We start from the raw sequence: 17,947 nt of genomic DNA on the forward strand, positions 1-17,947 counted from the left end.
CAACAATCTAGATGGTGCATCGGTCAGGATGCAAAGAATGGATGAGGAGACGTGACTTGGTTTTGTATCTGTATTAGTCCAGTACTTCACAGTATTATTTACAGAAGTTCTGTAATAACAAATAGAATAAATTTATAATTAGGCATTGTCATATATAAGCAATTAGCAAAACAATCCAAATATATATACCACTGTAATCACAAATGAATATCCAAACATCTTTTCAATTGTAACACTCACCCATAAAGGCTCAATATTAATATTAAGACATCTGCAGACATTAGCAGTGTTTCTTTTCACGCTTGAACAGAAGCTTATAATTGACATCCAAAGATGTCTTTCACTGTCCAGTCATGAACGAACTGTCCAGTTATAAGCAATCTGGGAACCCAAATCCAACTGAAAATGAAAAACAGCGACCTCTGCTGTTTGTTCTATGTCTGTTCAGAATCTGTTCTTGAGAGATTAAGTTATAAGTGAAAAAAACGACCCCTAGTGGCCGAATACGGGGACAGCAGAGAATGACGTTCACCAAATAAATACAACATTGAATGAACTCAACGAATTTGATCACTTTACAGGCACCATAAACGGGGATACAGTACTTCTCTTGTCATAAAGAAATGGTTAGCAAAGCACCACGTTAATGTTCCCGTCTGTGGCCGAACGCCATTTTCACCTCCTCGTTTACTTCCTGTTTACGTTGAGTGTGATTCTGGTTTTCACCAGATGCGCGCCGTCACTACCGCCCATTGGGAACTTCAGACAGAATCGGCCACAGACGGGATTAAAACACTTCTTTATTGAAGAATATGGACTAATACATTATACAAATACTCCAGACACATAGTTAACATGTGGGGCAAGCGGGTAAGCACGTTATATTTAGCATTTGTACATGTTTGGAGAAATACGGGCTTTACTGGTGACATCTCAGAGTAATCTGGGGGGGTGGAGCTAAAACCCGAGGCCGTCAAAAGTTTTTTTGCGGGCTTGGGCTCTTCGATTTTCGGCAGAAAACGGGCAATACATCCGGAACGGTGGGTCGCCCAGGGACGGCGGAGGGCGTGTGGGATCCGGGTCGGCGAGGCGCACGCGGTGGTCTGTGGGTCGCTCCCCGGGACAACTACGGCCCAAACACCGAGGTATAAGAGAAAATATAATGTAAAATATAAAATAAAATATAATTTAAAATAATAATTATCATTATTCATATTATGTATTATTATTAATTATTAGTATTAATTATTATATCATTGTTATTATTTATTTATTTATAATTATAATAATAATACCATTTATAATATCATAATAATAATTATCATTATATTATCATGTATTATTTAATTATAATAATGATAATACTATATACAATATAATATAAAAAATATAATAAGTGTTTCAGCAAATCTACCTAGTAATAATTCTGCCCAATGATATTTTTTCAAAAGACCAACGTCATGACGGTTCGGTCGGTACGTCATGACGTTGTGTGACGCCAATCACAGGCGCAGAGGACTCTCCGAGTAGATATTGTAGCCGAGCGAATCTTGTACGCACACCGGATTATTACCGATAATAATATTCACATAGACGCAAATCTGTCTGTTCTTAGTGACAGTTGTACCCTTCCTCCACCAGGGCGTGAAAGCAACATTGCATCGACCATTTACAGCTCATATGAAAAACACGTTGACCCGGAAGTAAGTGCGTTTTGTTTTCATGGTGGACGCGGAAGAAACGTCGAGGTGAAAAATGTCCGATAAACGAGGTAAAATGTGTCGAGAGTCTGTACGGCGGTCGATAAATGAACGGCTGACGTCGGTGGGAGAGGAGATATTGTGTGTTTTGGACAAACAGCAGCGTGGTGCTGATGTTTGTAGTGTGAAGCTTAATGTCAGAGTGTTTGTGTTGGAGCGCCTCAGTGCGGCTGCAGAGTTCATGTGCAACCTCTTCCAGAGAGAGATAGAGACACTAGAAACTCTGCTGGAGAGACAAAACAAACTGCTGGACGTGATGCTACAGCCACACATCAAACTACACAGAGCAGGTTTGTTAATGCTGCGTTTTTACCACATGTTTAACACTGTTGTAGCCCCCCCCCCCCGCTCAAACTGTTTACTTTACATGTTTTTATTTTTGTTTTCAAAATGTTTATATGGCATAGTAGTTTATATTTTTCTGTCATTAATGTTTCGATGAATTGCGTACAAAGGAGTAGGCTGGGTTTAAAATCCTCTTAGCAGATCTTGTATTGAACTGTACTTTCCTGAGCTTTTTGGGGAAACTGCCCCAAAAAAATAAAGTATTCAATCAATCAATCGCATACTCATCATAGCCAAGCTACTTGCTAAGCTAACAGATGAGTTTTGGTGTGCAGTTTATCCATCACATCAAAGAGACAATAATTAAACCATCCCTTGGTATCTTTGACACAGTCGTATGTTTTATTCAATCACTCAATGTCATAATATGTCCTCAGCCACATTAGGTACAGAGTAGCTTCTTTGTAACTAGATACTTTGAGTAAGTACCCTGCAGTGTAGATAGTGACTTCCCATCCCTCTGGAAGAAGGTTCAGTTGGGTTTTGTCATTATCTCCGCCAGGCCGAAGCCATGGCCAAGACTATGTTTTCACCAAGGCGCCAGCTTGAGATTTTTTACATTGACTCTAATACGGAAGAGACAGTTCATATGAATGGCCTGTAGTTTTGCTGTTTTACCCCTGCTGGTGTCAGAAAGAATATTCTCTCAATGCAAGCGGATGGGTTTTTGACAAACTTTAGATTCGATTTTCTTACCTTTAATAAACATTGTCATAAATACTATATACTTCCAGTCGCTAGTTTAAAATCTCCTTTCAATCATCATGATATGACTGAAAATGATACTTCATTTTCTTTCCCGATTAACCTGGTATCCTAGTTTATTTTTTAGCAGTAAATAGTTTTATTTGCATTCTGCTCTGTGTGACCATTTACCCTGTTTGTTGACTAGGGTTCATGTAATTCACTCTGATGTTGCACTTGTAAGTCACCCTGGATCTGTTAAATGTTCAAATTGTAAAACGACCTCTTCTCTCCTCCTTTTGTCTGTGTGTAAAGATGTTTCCCCTGAACATGAGGAGAGAAGCTCCAGTCTGGTCCAGGAGGAACCACAACCTCCACAGATTAAGGAGGAACAACAAGAGGAGGCGGATGTGTCAACATTGACATTACTACACAGGAAGACAAGCCACCTCTCAGGTAAAAATAAGACATCATGTTATCGGTACCATCACGACTTGTCTCAAAGGCGGACAAAATGGAGACCACACATGACTTATTTAAAGGGCAGAGTTCTAGCAAATAACAGCGCGAGGGTGTGTTCAAAATCTAACTTTATCTAGACGTTCGTTCATAAACATGAACAATGCCATAAACACACGATAAATGCACAATTTATTATTACATAATGTATAATATACCTACATCACTCACTGTCCCGCAGTTTCAGGTATCGTTATATCTTCTTTTTTTTAGAGGTGCTGCGATCAAGGTTTTTGCCAGTGCCACTGCTGTGTGTCAATATTCTCATAGGTGCCGCCACCACTTTCAAAGTAGTATTGCCAGGGATGAAGTGCGTGCACTAGTGATGCCCTACCCATAACCCGCAGGTCCTGCGGGTTGAACCGCAGGACCCGCGGGTTGAACCGCGGGGCAGTCGGATGGGTTATAGATTACGACGCAATTATCGCAGGGGCGGGCGAAGCGCGTCAACCCACAGAAGAAAAAAAAACCACCAAAACACACCTCTCTCTCGTGCGCGAGGCTCTCTCTCTCCCTCTCTCTGTCCACCTCTCTCTCTATCTCTCTTTGGAAAGCAATTGAATAGACTTGCTTGTGTGATTTCTTTTTTTTTTTGGCGGGAGGGGTCGTTGATTTATATTCATTTTTGCGGGACGGGTTGGGAAGGGGTTGGGTTCCCGTACGGATTTGGGGGGGGATTTTTTGAGGGTCCCGCAGCCTTTTTGGGTGGCCCTTTACGGTTATGTTCACTCCAGAGATGTAGTACATTGTATGTCTTACACTAATGCAGGCTAAAATTACAGTAAAACGTTGCTCTCAAGAGTGTTTTTGAAAACATTTGAAGCGAGAAATAGACGATGCAGTAACCGAAAATGTATTCTATTTGATCAGCACTTCCTGTTGTTTCCCGAGGCGACAAGTTGCACTGGACGCACCGAGACTTGGCATAAACAAATGGAATACTTTCATTACCATAAGCAAAAAACTTTTGTTACTTTTAATTTTGTTGTTTTTTTGTTTTGTTAAATATTTATTAATGTCTTTATTAAGCAGGATAATTGACGGCGAGCCGGTCATTGTTGAGAAATAAAACCCTTCAGGATGATAAGACCCCTCCGCTTTGCGTTGGGATCTTATCATCCTGTCGAGGTTTATGAATCGCTACCACAAACAGTTGATCAGCTCAATGCCCAGCAGGTGTCTAGTAATGCTCATGATTCTTCAAGGTTTTAAGCACAATCAAATACAAAAATTGAATTGGAGATGCATTTAAAGCGGTGGTCTTCAACGTTTTTCAGGCCAAGGACCCCCTAGCTGAGAGAGAGATGAAGCAGGGACCCCCCCCCCTCCACTATATATTGTATAAAATGATGTTGCTGATTAAACCTTTTCATAGATTTCATAGATGGCATCATAGACTTGTTTGACAGCACTGTCATCAGTGTATGTTGGATTCATGTTAATGTGTGTTTGTATTTAACCACTTCAATACAAATTTTTGCTCTGTACTTAGTCTGCTCTTTTTTCCCTCTACACCAAACCTCTGTGCCAAAAAATAGCCAATCTACAAGCTCACAACGCCTCACAAGTTGTCCTCAGAATAGGGATGCGAGGGGTTCAAGTGGTTAATGTCAGAATGTTTTCATATCACACAAATATTTGGCGGCCCCCCTGTAGTAACTCTGAGGACTCCCTAGGGGTCCCGGACCCCCTGTTGAGGACCCCTCTTTTAACCCATTAAGACCTGAGACAATTCTTTAAAAAAATCTAAAACATAACAGTTTTTGGAAAAAAATCCCCAAAAAATATTTTCAAGATTTTTCAAAAATAGCAGATCTACAAGCTCATAGTGCGGCACTCGGTGCCGCGCTATGAGCTTGTATATCTGCTATTTTTGAATAGCCAAAGACATCTAAAGTGACACAGAAGCGTTCCAGGTATCAATGGGTTAAAGAGATGCATGAGGGAACTGATCTATATGGTTACAATGCTTCTAATCACCACGCATTGTTAGTTTGTAGTACGGATGCACAATATTATTGGTAGCATATCGACATCGACCGATATTTCATTAAAAAATGCAATATCGATATCGAACCGATGTCAAAATAATTCAGATTATTTTCACCGATATTGATGACGCAATAATAATGTGACCTTTGTCCTTTCAGAGCAGACAGTCTGCCTGTCCCTGTCTCTTTAAGAACATCAGCTGTGGCCCCTCCCTCCCCCCTCCTTCACAGATGTTATGTGTGTCACACACACACAGCAGCAGAGCTGTTGGAAAGAACAGTGTTGCTGTAGCGTGGCACAAAGACAAACTGCAAACAAACGTAATGTCCATATCCAGAACAGTCAGAGAGGGTTTCTTGTACATCTTAAATTATATTGGTGATACGTTACAAGTGCAACGGACGCTTTGAACAAGCAAGCCTGTGTATTTAACCACAGAGAATGAGCGTAAATTAACTCTCAACTGGTAATGTTTCTGTCTTTAATGTCTGTGTTGTCCTGGAATGTTTCTGTAGTGAAGAAACAAGCTGCAAAACTGCCTAGAGAGCCTGTCTGAGTCTGCCATATTTATGGTAAGCTTAGTTTGTATATCGCACACAGTGGCGGCTCCATGGAATTGTGATTGGGAGAGCTAAGGGGGGCTGCATTGTTTAGAAGCAGTGTTTCCCAACCTTTTTGGTGCCAAGGCACACCTGGCATAGCCAAAAGATCCCTCTGTGTGTGTGTGTGTGTGTGTGTGTGTGTGTGTGTGTGTGTGTGATACACACACACACATGTGAACACACATCCGAACAATTCCCATACTTTTAGGCCAGAAAAAAACCTAAAAGGTGTCATATTATGCTTAATGTCATCAAAGTCACGCATCCAACAAGCTTTGAACTGGCAGATTGGACCTTCTGTTCGAGAGATAATGGCCAAAACATCTTGAAAACGCCCGTTTTTCTTTGATAACACGGGCTAGGAAAGTCGGATGGCGACAAACTAAATACCTGAGTATAAGTTCACTTTGAGCTGCATCCAATACATCCACTGACATTGCCGTCGGCCTTACCGCTAGAGGCAGTTGACATTTCTTTTTGGGGATAATTTTATTTTATTTTAAAACGGAAATTCTGTAATAAGCAGATGGCTTATTATAGCATACAAATATGATTGCATAGTCTGTTACTTAGAAATCAGTCCATTGTCTTTCATATATACATTACATTTATTCATTCCATAATATCTTTTGTCACAATAGGGTTAGTGGGGAGGGGGGCTTTTCAGCAATGAGCTCAATATAAATATAATATGTAATAATGTTTTATATCGTGAATCCTTAGTTTGTAGATGATCATTTTGGCCATTTATGCATCAGCTCAAGTCTGGTTGCACATCACGTCGCCAGGTGGTGGGCACCGAAAGTAACAAATCTACAAGCTCACAACATGCCACGCCATTACAGGTTGTGAGCTTGTAGATCTACTACTTTCAATGACGCGACAGTTTACAAATCAGGCTTTAGCGGCCAACGAAGTTCAGTGTTTCCCCTAGGATGAAGTTGTAACCGTTGCACCTAGCTGCACATTTTTTCACATAGCATTTATTTTTCTCAAAATAAGTCAGGTGTCTGAGATTGACAGTGTCATTGTGGCTATTTACGACTGCGAACAGCAGCTCAAGTCCTTGTTCTTCTTTATGTCTATCTATCTGTCATTGTTTCAGTGACACCACCTACGCTTTATTTTTCTCCCAAATGAAGTCGGCATGGGTTTTTAATAAATTATTGATTATATATAATACATTATCTGATATTGTACAACAATATACACAGGCCAGTAAGAGTGAAGAGTCAGACAGGTTACTAGTTTATCTGGTTAGGTCCATGACTGGTGTGCCCGGTGAGACTGCAGCAACTATATTGGGACACACGTAACATCCAGTCAGCAGGTCAGCAGTTCAAAGCCAAGAAAACAACTAAAGGGCAAAAGCTAATTTGAGAAAGGACCTGGCAATACGTATGAGTGTTTCCTGGACTAGCTATTACTCTTAATGACATATTCTCATCTGATGATATGATTGGGACAGCGGTTTGATAGGTCAAACCTCTCCGATGTTTTCCCTCTTCTCTGTTAGGCAATAAGAGGTGTATTTATGTATCATGTGATTGCCCTTTACCTCTCTGTATAAATACAACAAGAAATTGTGTGATGATCCTTTAGCAAACCTGCTGCGGTAACGCTTGTGTTATTGGCTATGCATGGCTGATATTTGAATAAACTGACATGTTAATTGTAAACGCGTCGTGGTCTGTCGTAACTTTGATTAATAAGTTAACAGGGTCAGATTCTGCAGCTAGCGTTAGTTATCTAACCGAATCATCGCTCCTCATTGTAGGCATACAGTAGCAGGTGATTCGGACGGAGATGGTACAGCGTGGAATTCACTGCGCACGCAGCTCTATGTTTCGAAAGCTCTGCCATACCAGCTACAACCAGCGTGGATATATTTTAAGCGAATGCCTGCTGTTGTGATGCGACAAGTGGAATAATTGAACAGCTGAGAAACCTGCACATTTAACCACATAGAAAAGTAGCGCAAATGAACTACAAATGTTTATGCTGAAGTCTGTGTCATGTGTCCTCTAAGGCAGGGGTTCTCAAACTTTTTTATAACACGACCCCCATACTATCAGGGATTTTTTTGGGTGACACCATTTCCCCCTCCATTTTTTTGGTCTTTTTTGTCTTTTTTTTTTTTACAGTTTCTTGATTTAAAAAAAAGTCTGGATGTGACTGCGTGACCCCAACGGCGCCTTCCCGCGACCCCACTTTGGGTCGCGGCCCATAGTTTGAGAACCGCTGCTCTAAGGTATTCTCCAGCTCAATAACAATAAAAAATAGCAGTCAGACGTGTCCCAGCAACAGGCATTTGGGTTGAAAATAGTGATGTGAATGAGAGGAGGGGGGAGGGGTGAGGGGGCTTTTGAACTGGAACTACTAGAACTGGAAAAGCATGGACTCGACTGCGCGAGCTCTTGACAAACGAACACATCTGTTGCACCTTGATTTTAATATGCTGAGATGATGACCAGGCAAGTTGTTGATTTGACCCGGAATGTGAATTGATACGCCGTTCTGCAAATACAAGCTTCAACTTAAGTTACTCACAGTCGATGCGTCCACAATATCTGCGTTGAAATCATATTGGAAAAGCTATAAAAACATAGCTGTCAAAACAAAACACATTCCAGCCGACGGTGGAGCATACGTTACTGACACCTCTGTGACCCATAGAAAGCTGTTACCCTAGGGGAGCCGTTTCACAGGAGACCCATAGACCCAGGAGAGCATGAGAACACTGGTGTCACGCACCTACAAGCTCACAATGCGTCTCATATAAAAAATATATAATTCTCATAAAAATCAAGCTGTGGCGGTCAACCCATTAAGACCTGAAGCCGATTCTGCAAATGTCTCCTATAAATCCCAACAGTATTCTGAAAAATGTATGTTTCTATATCAGTGGTGCTCAAACTTTTTCATGTCAAGGACCCCCCAAATTATATGTATTTTGCCGCGGACCCCCATCTCAAAAACATTTGTTCCAGGGACCCCCAGAAGCAAAGATTTGAGTTAAAAATGTTCGCTTTCAAAAATTTAATTTGCACACATTCTCTTGATTTTTCAAAAATAGCAGATCTACAAGCTCGTATATCTGCTATTTTTGAATAGCCAAAGTGTAAAATAATGCTTTTTTTTAGCTCAAATCAAAATGTTACACAGATCCCAGGTCTTAATGGGTTAAATGCATATAGGAGAAACACTGAAGTTTCATCAGAGCGCATTCCAATTCACTGCCTAAATAGCTCATTTATACAGATCCTGACCTAGTCCGGAACACTGAATCTGGATGTAGGCTATTCATTTAGTGAGCTTGCTCTGCGGTTGCCTGGAGTTGGTCAGGTTACAACTCAACATAGTACATGTGCTGCGGGCGCGGTAGTCTGAAGTGCAGGGCTGCAGGAGCCAGGAATCGCCTGCCTCCCAATGCTCCCATTGTCTTGGAGGACATTGATTGCTTCACATCGCCTGGAAGTTTTCATTAGAGGTTACTCAAGTGTTCAAAATTAAATCAAAATTAGATTTGGTCTGGACAAAAAGTAGTATTGTCAGACATTACTAGCTTGAAAATTAGTGTTGCCATGGCAATAGTGGCAATACTAATAAAGGTGGCCATGAATCTTGTAAAACAAACAGCTGTGCTCTCAATAACATTAACAATACTGTAAGGGTGCAACAACTAATCCATGTAATCGATTTTTGGAGGAATTGTTTGTATATTATTGTATTTTTTAGGTTAAATACAGCAGCACAAATAGACCATTGCGTCCAACAGAACAGTTAACCACTATCAACCTGGCATCCCTGTCTTTTAACATTCAAAAATACTTAAAAGAGCAGATCTACAAGCTCAGTCAAAATTGTTGTGAGCTTGTAGATCTGCTATTTTTTGCACAACCCCATTATACATCAAAGTAATAAAGAAGAGCTTTAGTGGTTAAAGGACAACGTCACCCATTTTCAACCTATCTTCATATCATTGGTCCTCACTAATGCTCATGATAATATTGTAAAAAATACTTACCTTACCCCTACCAGTGAAATCACCATTAGGCAGGGTTTTTTTTCAAACAAAGATGTCACATTTTTCATTTTGACTTTTATTAATGTGAGAACAATGGCTTCCATTATAGCATGCTAACTTTCCAGGAATAGAAAACTTGCAGTTTATATTAGCTTGGATTCCTCATGGATGGTGAACTGTCCACAGCCTTCTTCTGAGACACAGACGGAGTAGATAAAATTATCATGAGCATTAGTGAGGACCAATGATATGAAGATAGGTTGAAAATGGGTGAAGTTGTCCTTTAACCACACTAATACAGATGCAAAAAAGGGGTTCAATACGCAGTATGTGTTTGGGGGCAAATGATTTGTTGATTATCTACTTTGTATCTGTACAGCAAGCACCCTGATGATGATCTCTGGCTGCTATCTCTCCCCCTCACTGGCAGCTTGTTGTGTGTATTTAGACAATAGATGTCAGATAACCATCCACTGTGTATGAGTACTTAACACCATGTACTGAAGGCCACTACGGCTCCAATGACATCATTACACACATGCATGTTTTCTTCAGCCTCGTAGTAATACAAATAGTAAAATAGTAATGATATACTACCACACTGTCACACAAAGTCCGCTAGTTGAGCAGAGGAGCTTTGTTTCTATTTTTGGTTTTATTACGCTCTGTTGTTGTTAACTAGTTGTACGAACGCTTGTTTTCTATTGCTGTATTGTTTATTGGATCTTGTTTAGTCGATACACTTATTTGTTTTAGCTCATGCTCATTTGATTTAGCTATTTTGTCTCATCTGTTTAAGGAAATAGGTAGCTGATATATTGCACTTTTACCTTAGCGCTAGGTATACTCTTGGTTGCTTGTTCTTGCAGAAAATGCACTAAAGACTTCTGGTGATTAGTAGTTTTCGTTCCCTACCTATGTTGAATACACTTATTGTAAGTCGCTTTGGATAAAAGCGTCTGCTAAATGACTGTAATGTGTACTCCCACAGCATGCGTGCATTGACGCATGCATAAGTGGTCATGAAGTTGAATTTTGTCCAATCAGATCGTGACCCAAAATGTGTTTGTCTCCCTGGTGTATGGTCTGTTCAACATGACATTGGTATTTCAACTCTCACTAGAATCAAACCTTTGACCAAAAATAATGCCAGCTGTAGAAACAACTAAAACATTGTATGGAAAATGTTTAAGTTCAAACATTCAGAGGTTTACTCTCATTTTATCTTTTGTCTAGACTTCCTGCTCCTCCCTGTGTGTACAGAGGAGATATACCCTGAACAGCAGGAGAGGAATCCTAGTCTGGTCCAGGAGGAACCAGAGCCTCCACAGATCAAAGTGTCAACGTTGACATTACCAACAGTGAAGCATGAGGATTATGATGAAAACAGAGAGACAGAGCCTCTAGCCAGCACCTCAACTGAACACATGAAAACAGAAGCTGATGTAGAGGACTGTGGAACATCCCCACCAACTAGTGATGGTCAGCTCCTCTCTTCACACTGTTCTGAATCTGACACTGAAGACAGTGAGGAGTGGAAGGAGACCAGGGAAGATCAGTCAACTTTAAACACACTGAAATCACACAAGACAAGAAATGTGGAAGGACAAAGATCGTCTTTTAATAACAAGCTGTCCCAGGACCTGAAAAAATCAAAACAAAGTCTACCCATTCACACAGGGAAGACAATATTTAATTGTACAGAGTGTGGCAAAGGCTTTGTTAAAATATGTCATCTGAAACGACACATGATTATTCATACAGGGAGAAAACCATTTTCTTGTCCAGTTTGTGAAAGTAGCTTCAGTCAAGATTATAATCTGAAAAAACACATGAGGATCCACACAGGGGAGAAGCCCTTTACTTGTACAGTTTGTGCCAAAGCCTTTGGTTCAATGGAGAATGTGAAACGACACATGAGGACCCACACAGGGGAGAAGCCCTATCCTTGCAGAGTTTGTGCCAAAGGCTTTGGTCAAATAGGGGATCTGCAACGACACATGAAGACTCATACAGGGGACAAGCCCTTTGCTTGTACAGTTTGTGGTAATGGCTTTGGTCAAATGGGGCATATGAAACGACACATGAGGAGTCATACAGGGGAGAAGCCCTTTACTTGTACAGTATGTGGCAATGGCTTTGGTCAAATGCAGGCTCTGAAACGACATATTAGGAGTCATGCAGGGGAAAAGCCTTATGCTTGTACAGTCTGTGAACAACGTTTCAGTCGTAATCACCACCTGAGAAGTCACATGAGGACTCATACAGGTTAAAACAACTAGTGTTAAATGCTTTGGTTGAGATGCAACTCTTAAGAAACCCTGGGGGGAACCTTTTATGTCCTAAACCATTACTTTTAAGGAAATAGAAACCTAGAAACTTAAGTGGTTAGGTGATGAAACTAGTTATGATATACACAATCCTGATATTAATACCATCTTCTCCTTAAGGTTATGGGACTTTCGAGTCTTCAGGCTGCATAGCCTCTCGTCTGCAGTTTTGCTACTCACCAAAACAAAGACTGTTTTATGGAGTTGAAAGCCAACTCTACTAAGTGGGAACACTCTGAGCCCCCCACCTCACGTCTAAAATACACTTTTAAAATAGCTGTTTCTGAGGATAACATGAAGCCTTGTTTCAATAAAGAAATGAAAACGTGTCAAACATTTCCCTAACACAATAGTTATAATGACGTTATGACATTGCTAGATTATTTTACTGTAAGGTTCTGGTTAGTTACGTTTTCTGTACCACCAGAGCCACAATGTTTTGTCACAGTATTTACAACAATAAAGCCCATAAAACATTCAGTAGGACAACAGTTTGGTCTTCTCTAAACAAGGCTTTTGGTGTGAGGTTATAATATAATATAATATTATAGTTTTATACCAATATTATTGGAATTTTGCTTTTGACTGATTGATCACTTAAAAAAAAGTCTATGTTTATGTGATCAATCATTCAAAAGCAAATTAATATTACAAATGGTTTAACTTCAGACCAGTAACAGTCAGTGAACATAAAGAAGTATGCATGGTGTGATGAGGTGTCACTTTACCAGAACACTTTACCAATAGGAAGGTATACATCAAAAACACTACCAAACCACAATGCAGACAACTTTGATTACACTCAACTTTGAATCAGAGACATTTGGTGAAATATTCTCTAAATTAATTCTATCCTATATTGAACTTGGCTTAACCCATTAAAGCCTGAGGTTCCGATTCTACAAAATGTCTTCTAAAACCTAACCTAACCTTTTTGATTAAACTTATGTTACTATGTCAGTGGTTCTCAAACTTTTTCATTTTAAGCAAGATTTGCACACATTTTCACGATTTTTCAAAAATAGCAGATCTACAAGCTCATAGCGTGGCACTCGGTGCTGCGCTATGAGCTTGTATATCTGCTATTTTTGAATAGCCAAGTTTAAAATAATGCTTTTTAGCTCAAATGAAAAAGTGACACAGATGCGTTCCAGGTCTTAACTCATTCCCTGCCTAGAACGTAAAAAACGTAATTATATCCAATTACCAATTCTGCCAAGAACGTAAAAAACGTTAAAATTTTTTTTTAATTTTTTTTTAATTTATTTATTTTTTCAAATTTGACTCAAAGACCAAGGAGATACTCCTATCCACTTCCTTGTTAACTTAAACTTAAAACTTACAAATTCTGTATCTCGGCTCCTGAGTACTTTTTTTTTTTTAGTTAGAATTAGTTCAGGCAGTGAATGAGAGGAAGGGTTAGCGGGCGGGCTGACGGACCTCTGTTGTCATGCGCATGTCACCATGACTCAGCCATACCTGTATAAGGAGTTCCCAATGCAGCTACGCCCAACTATGGAGTGTGTTGTATAACCTCAACGTGTCGCCATGGCCCCAGGCGCAAACAAATCAGTTAGTTCCATATATGGGGCACAAAAGGGTGCATGCCCATATATGGGTATACTATGTACTGATGACATCAGGGATCTACATAAATGGGCAAGGACTGACAGATACAGACATCTCCATATATGGGCATAGCAGTCTGATCGGTGGTGCGACGTATATTTGTCTGTCATTAGATGTTTCGATGAATTGAGTACAAAGGACCCCAATGGAAACAAGCCATAGTGCTTTCTTGGATTTAAAATCCTCTGAACAGACTTTGTATTGAACTGTACTTTCCTGTGCTTTTGTTTGCAAACTGTTAATAAAGTATTCAATCAATGAAACAGAGGGTGGAGAGGGCGAGGAGGCAGAAATGTGAGTATTGGCTCAAGACACATTTCGCAGTTCCACTCTTCTGCAGTGGTATTTAATGCAGTATTAGGTAGTGGTACATCCATACAATTGGGGTAGTACCAGCTACTGCAGTTGCTGCACTGCACCATCACCTCTCTGATGTGCAGAGGTCCTGCAGACACCGTGGACCTCCACGTGAACAGGCCCCCTTTCAGGGCTTGCTGTTTTTTGTGTGCATGGAAATTCAGCAGCCTCTTTTTTTTTTTACCAAAGCTCTGTATGGTATTTGTCTCAAGTTTTTTTCTCTTGAAACTGGCACTCCTCTGGCCTGATTCCCTTGCATAAAACCGATGCAAATGCCAATGAGAAAAGTCCACAATTGCTATGGTTCTGCTGCATTTGCACGACCTGAATGTGGGTGCCAGCGGACAAAGTAACCATGGCAGCTTTTGCTCTGTTTTTTGGTCATCTTAATTCAGGCTGTCATACATGGCCGCCTCATTTGCTCCACAGAAGATGTTGCTTGCTGTGACCCTTGCTGTTTTCATTAACATGAAACAGTACAACTACAATAATAATGATAATGATAATAATATAAAAACCTTTATAAACACATTTGATTTGCCATCTTATCCGTCGCTTGTTGTCACTTAAATCCAGTCGCTGCCTATTTTAAGGAGAGAGATAACGTTATGTTACACATTGGGAGGTGGACAAGCGTTTGAATAAACAATTATTTGAAAGATTGCAAACTTTGTCAAATAATCGGTTCAGGGAAATATAAGAAGACATAATACACATTGTTTTCTGATACCCTGTTTTTCGATGTGCTCACTGCTCAATGTATAATTTTATTAAGAAATCCAAAGAAGAGCACAGACCGGGCTCTACTGTATATTTTAAGACATTATCAATATCTTTTAAAATTATAATGCCGTGTAGACACGGAGATTTTCAAAAATGAAGAATCTACGTTTATGAAAATACCCGCGTACATGTTGACGAAGCCTGACTGTCTGAATCTATCAGCAGCATAAAAATGAATATCTATCTATATCTATCTATCTATCTATATGTAGCCTGTCTGTCTGTGAACACATTAATTAATAAGATATATGATGATTCATGATATTATATGATTATTATATAATGATTATACGTGCCCCATGATTATTATAAGATCATATATCTTATACAAATGTAATAATCATATACTATAATTAAACATCATACATGTTATTAATAATCATAATACAGTAGTAATAATCCTAAAAACTAAAAATAAATTGTGATAAATATCGTCTATTGTGATACTGCTTGAAAAATATTGTGATATTATATTTTTCAATTTCGCCCCCCACCCTTAATCACAACTCTCACTAGAATCAAACCTTTGACCAAAATAATTCCAGCTGTAGAACTAACTTAAAACATTGTATGGAAAATGTTTAAGTGCAAACATTCAGTTATTAACTCTCATTTTATCTTTTGTTTAGACTTCCTGCTCCTCCCTGTGAGTAAAAAGGAGATATACCCTGAACAGCAGGAGAGGAATCCTAGTCTGGTCCAGGAGGAACCAGAGCCTCCACAGATCAAAGAGGAACAGCAGGAGATACTTCAAAGACCAGAGGAGGCTGCTGTGTCAACACAAACATTACTAGCAGTGAAACATGAAGATGATGATGTAAACAGAGAGACAGAGCCTCTAGCCACAACCTCAACTGAACACATGAAAACACAAGCTGATGTAGAGGACTGTGGAGCATCACACCCAACTAGTGATGCTCCTCTCCTCTCTTCCCACCGTTCTGAATCTGACACTGACGACAGTGATGAGTGGGAGGAGACCCGGGAAGACCCGTCAACCTTCAACACTCTGAATTCACACAAGACCCAAAATGTGGAAGAACAAAGATTGTTTTTGAGAAACCAGCTGTCCCAGGACCTGCCATCATCAAAACAAACTCCAACAATGAGAAGTCACACAGGGAAGAAAAGCTTTAATTGTACCGAGTGTGGCAAAGGCTTTGTTAAAACGTGTACATTAAAACAACATATGATGATTCCTGCTGGGGAAACCCCATTTTCTTGTTCAGTGTGTGAAAGAAGCTGCAATAGTCATGGTAATCTGAAGAACCACATGAGATCTCATACAGGGGAAAAGCCCTTTACCTGTACAGTTTGTGCCAAAGGCTTTAATCAAAGGGGTAGTCTGAAACAACACATGAGATTTCATACAGGGGGAAAACACTTTAGTTGTACAGTTTGTGACAAAGGCTTTGCTGATAGAAGTAATCTGAAGAAACACATGATGTATCATACAGGGGAAAGGCCCTTTACTTGTACAGTTTGTGCCAAAGGCTTTACTCGAATGGATTGTCTGAAGACACACACAAAGACTCATACAGATCAAAAGCTCTTTACTTGTACATTATGTGAACAAAGATTCAGCGTTAAGCACCATCTGAAGACTCACATGGGAACTCATACAGGTGAAAAAAAGAAAAACAACAACACTATTTGTAGTTTGTGGCAAATGCTTTGGTCGAAACAACTCTTAAGAAACGTGTGGAAGCCTTGTATGTCAAAAATCGTAACTTTTCAGGGATTGGAAAAACATTACCTTTGTTCCAATGTATCCAGTATTTATTAGTTAAAACTTTGGTTAAATGTTTATAAAACCCTCAGACAGAGTTAACCACATCCAGCCTGGCATCTATAATCTGGGAATGGCATTAAGAATAAATGCTAAATGTCTCCAGAAATTGCTAAAATGCCTGATCTACAAGTTTGCAACCCGCCACCTCTCGACAGGTTGTAGATCGGCTATTTTCACTACTTTTGTACGACGGTGTCATACAACGTGGTATAAACTATGGCATTAATTTATGGAACAAAACATGATATATGGAGATGTAAGATTTTTGCCCGACAGAAACAATGTTATCATTCATTGTAATCCAACATGACAGTGACAAGTCCTACATACTAAAGCAGAGGAATTACACAATATGAAGGTTCATGACCAAATTAAATCAACACAATTAATCTGTTGCTCATTATATTATACCCTGTTCTATATCCCCCCCCCCCCCCCCCACACACACACACACACACACACACACACACACACACACACACACACACACACACACACACACACACACACACACACACACACACACACACACACACACACATTCATCCCAAATTCAAATGTTTCCATTTCATTTGGACTGTATGTCGTTTTATTGTTGTTACCAGAAGAAGCAGATAAGAAGCAGCAACAGTCCTCCTCTGATGGAGACCCTGTTAAAAAGAAGACCCGAACCTCCACCATTGATCTGCAGGGGGCGCCCAGTGAAGGTAAATAATGTATTATTATGAACTAATATAATAATATGTATTGTTATTATTATTATGTGTTTATTGGCATATCTGCTTTATTAATTATAGATGAAAGAAAAAAATCAAGCAATAATATAGATTGACAGTATTTAATTTAAAGGGTGTGTGGGATATTTCGTTGTTAAAAGAAGTGTTAAATATATATATTCCTATAGTAATCATTGTTATATGGTGTTTTTTCAGTTGGAATACCAATTTCATCCAATCAAGAGAGAGAATGCATGCAGGATATAATGATATAAGGATAAGTGGGATTGGAAATGATCAAATAAAAAGGAGGTGCTGAAAAAATTGGAACAGGAACACGAAAAAGAGACTTTGAACTTAATTTGCTTAGCACATTTAGCACTTTATTTTGAGTCAAACTGGAAGCCTTGT

General features: G+C 39.6%; 1 protein-coding gene across 1 annotated transcript; it reads left to right on the plus strand.

The window, feature by feature from the left end:
* Positions 1–1,555: 1,555 nt before the first annotated feature.
* On the plus strand, positions 1,556–16,264 carry LOC308086412 (uncharacterized protein; the record flags this gene model as incomplete). The annotated part of the gene is made up of 4 exons (XM_080429933.1): positions 1,556–2,050; positions 3,105–3,245; positions 15,658–16,174; positions 16,258–16,264. The coding sequence occupies exons 1-4, from the start codon at positions 1,756–1,758 to the stop codon at positions 16,262–16,264; spliced, it is 960 nt and encodes a 319-aa protein (XP_080286059.1). The 5' UTR covers positions 1,556–1,755.
* Between the last annotated feature and the right edge of the window lie 1,683 nt (positions 16,265–17,947).

This window comes from Gymnoscopelus braueri (genome assembly GCF_963280865.1).
Source record: "Gymnoscopelus braueri genome assembly, chromosome: 6".
Classification (NCBI taxonomy): Eukaryota; Metazoa; Chordata; class Actinopteri; order Myctophiformes; family Myctophidae; genus Gymnoscopelus; species Gymnoscopelus braueri.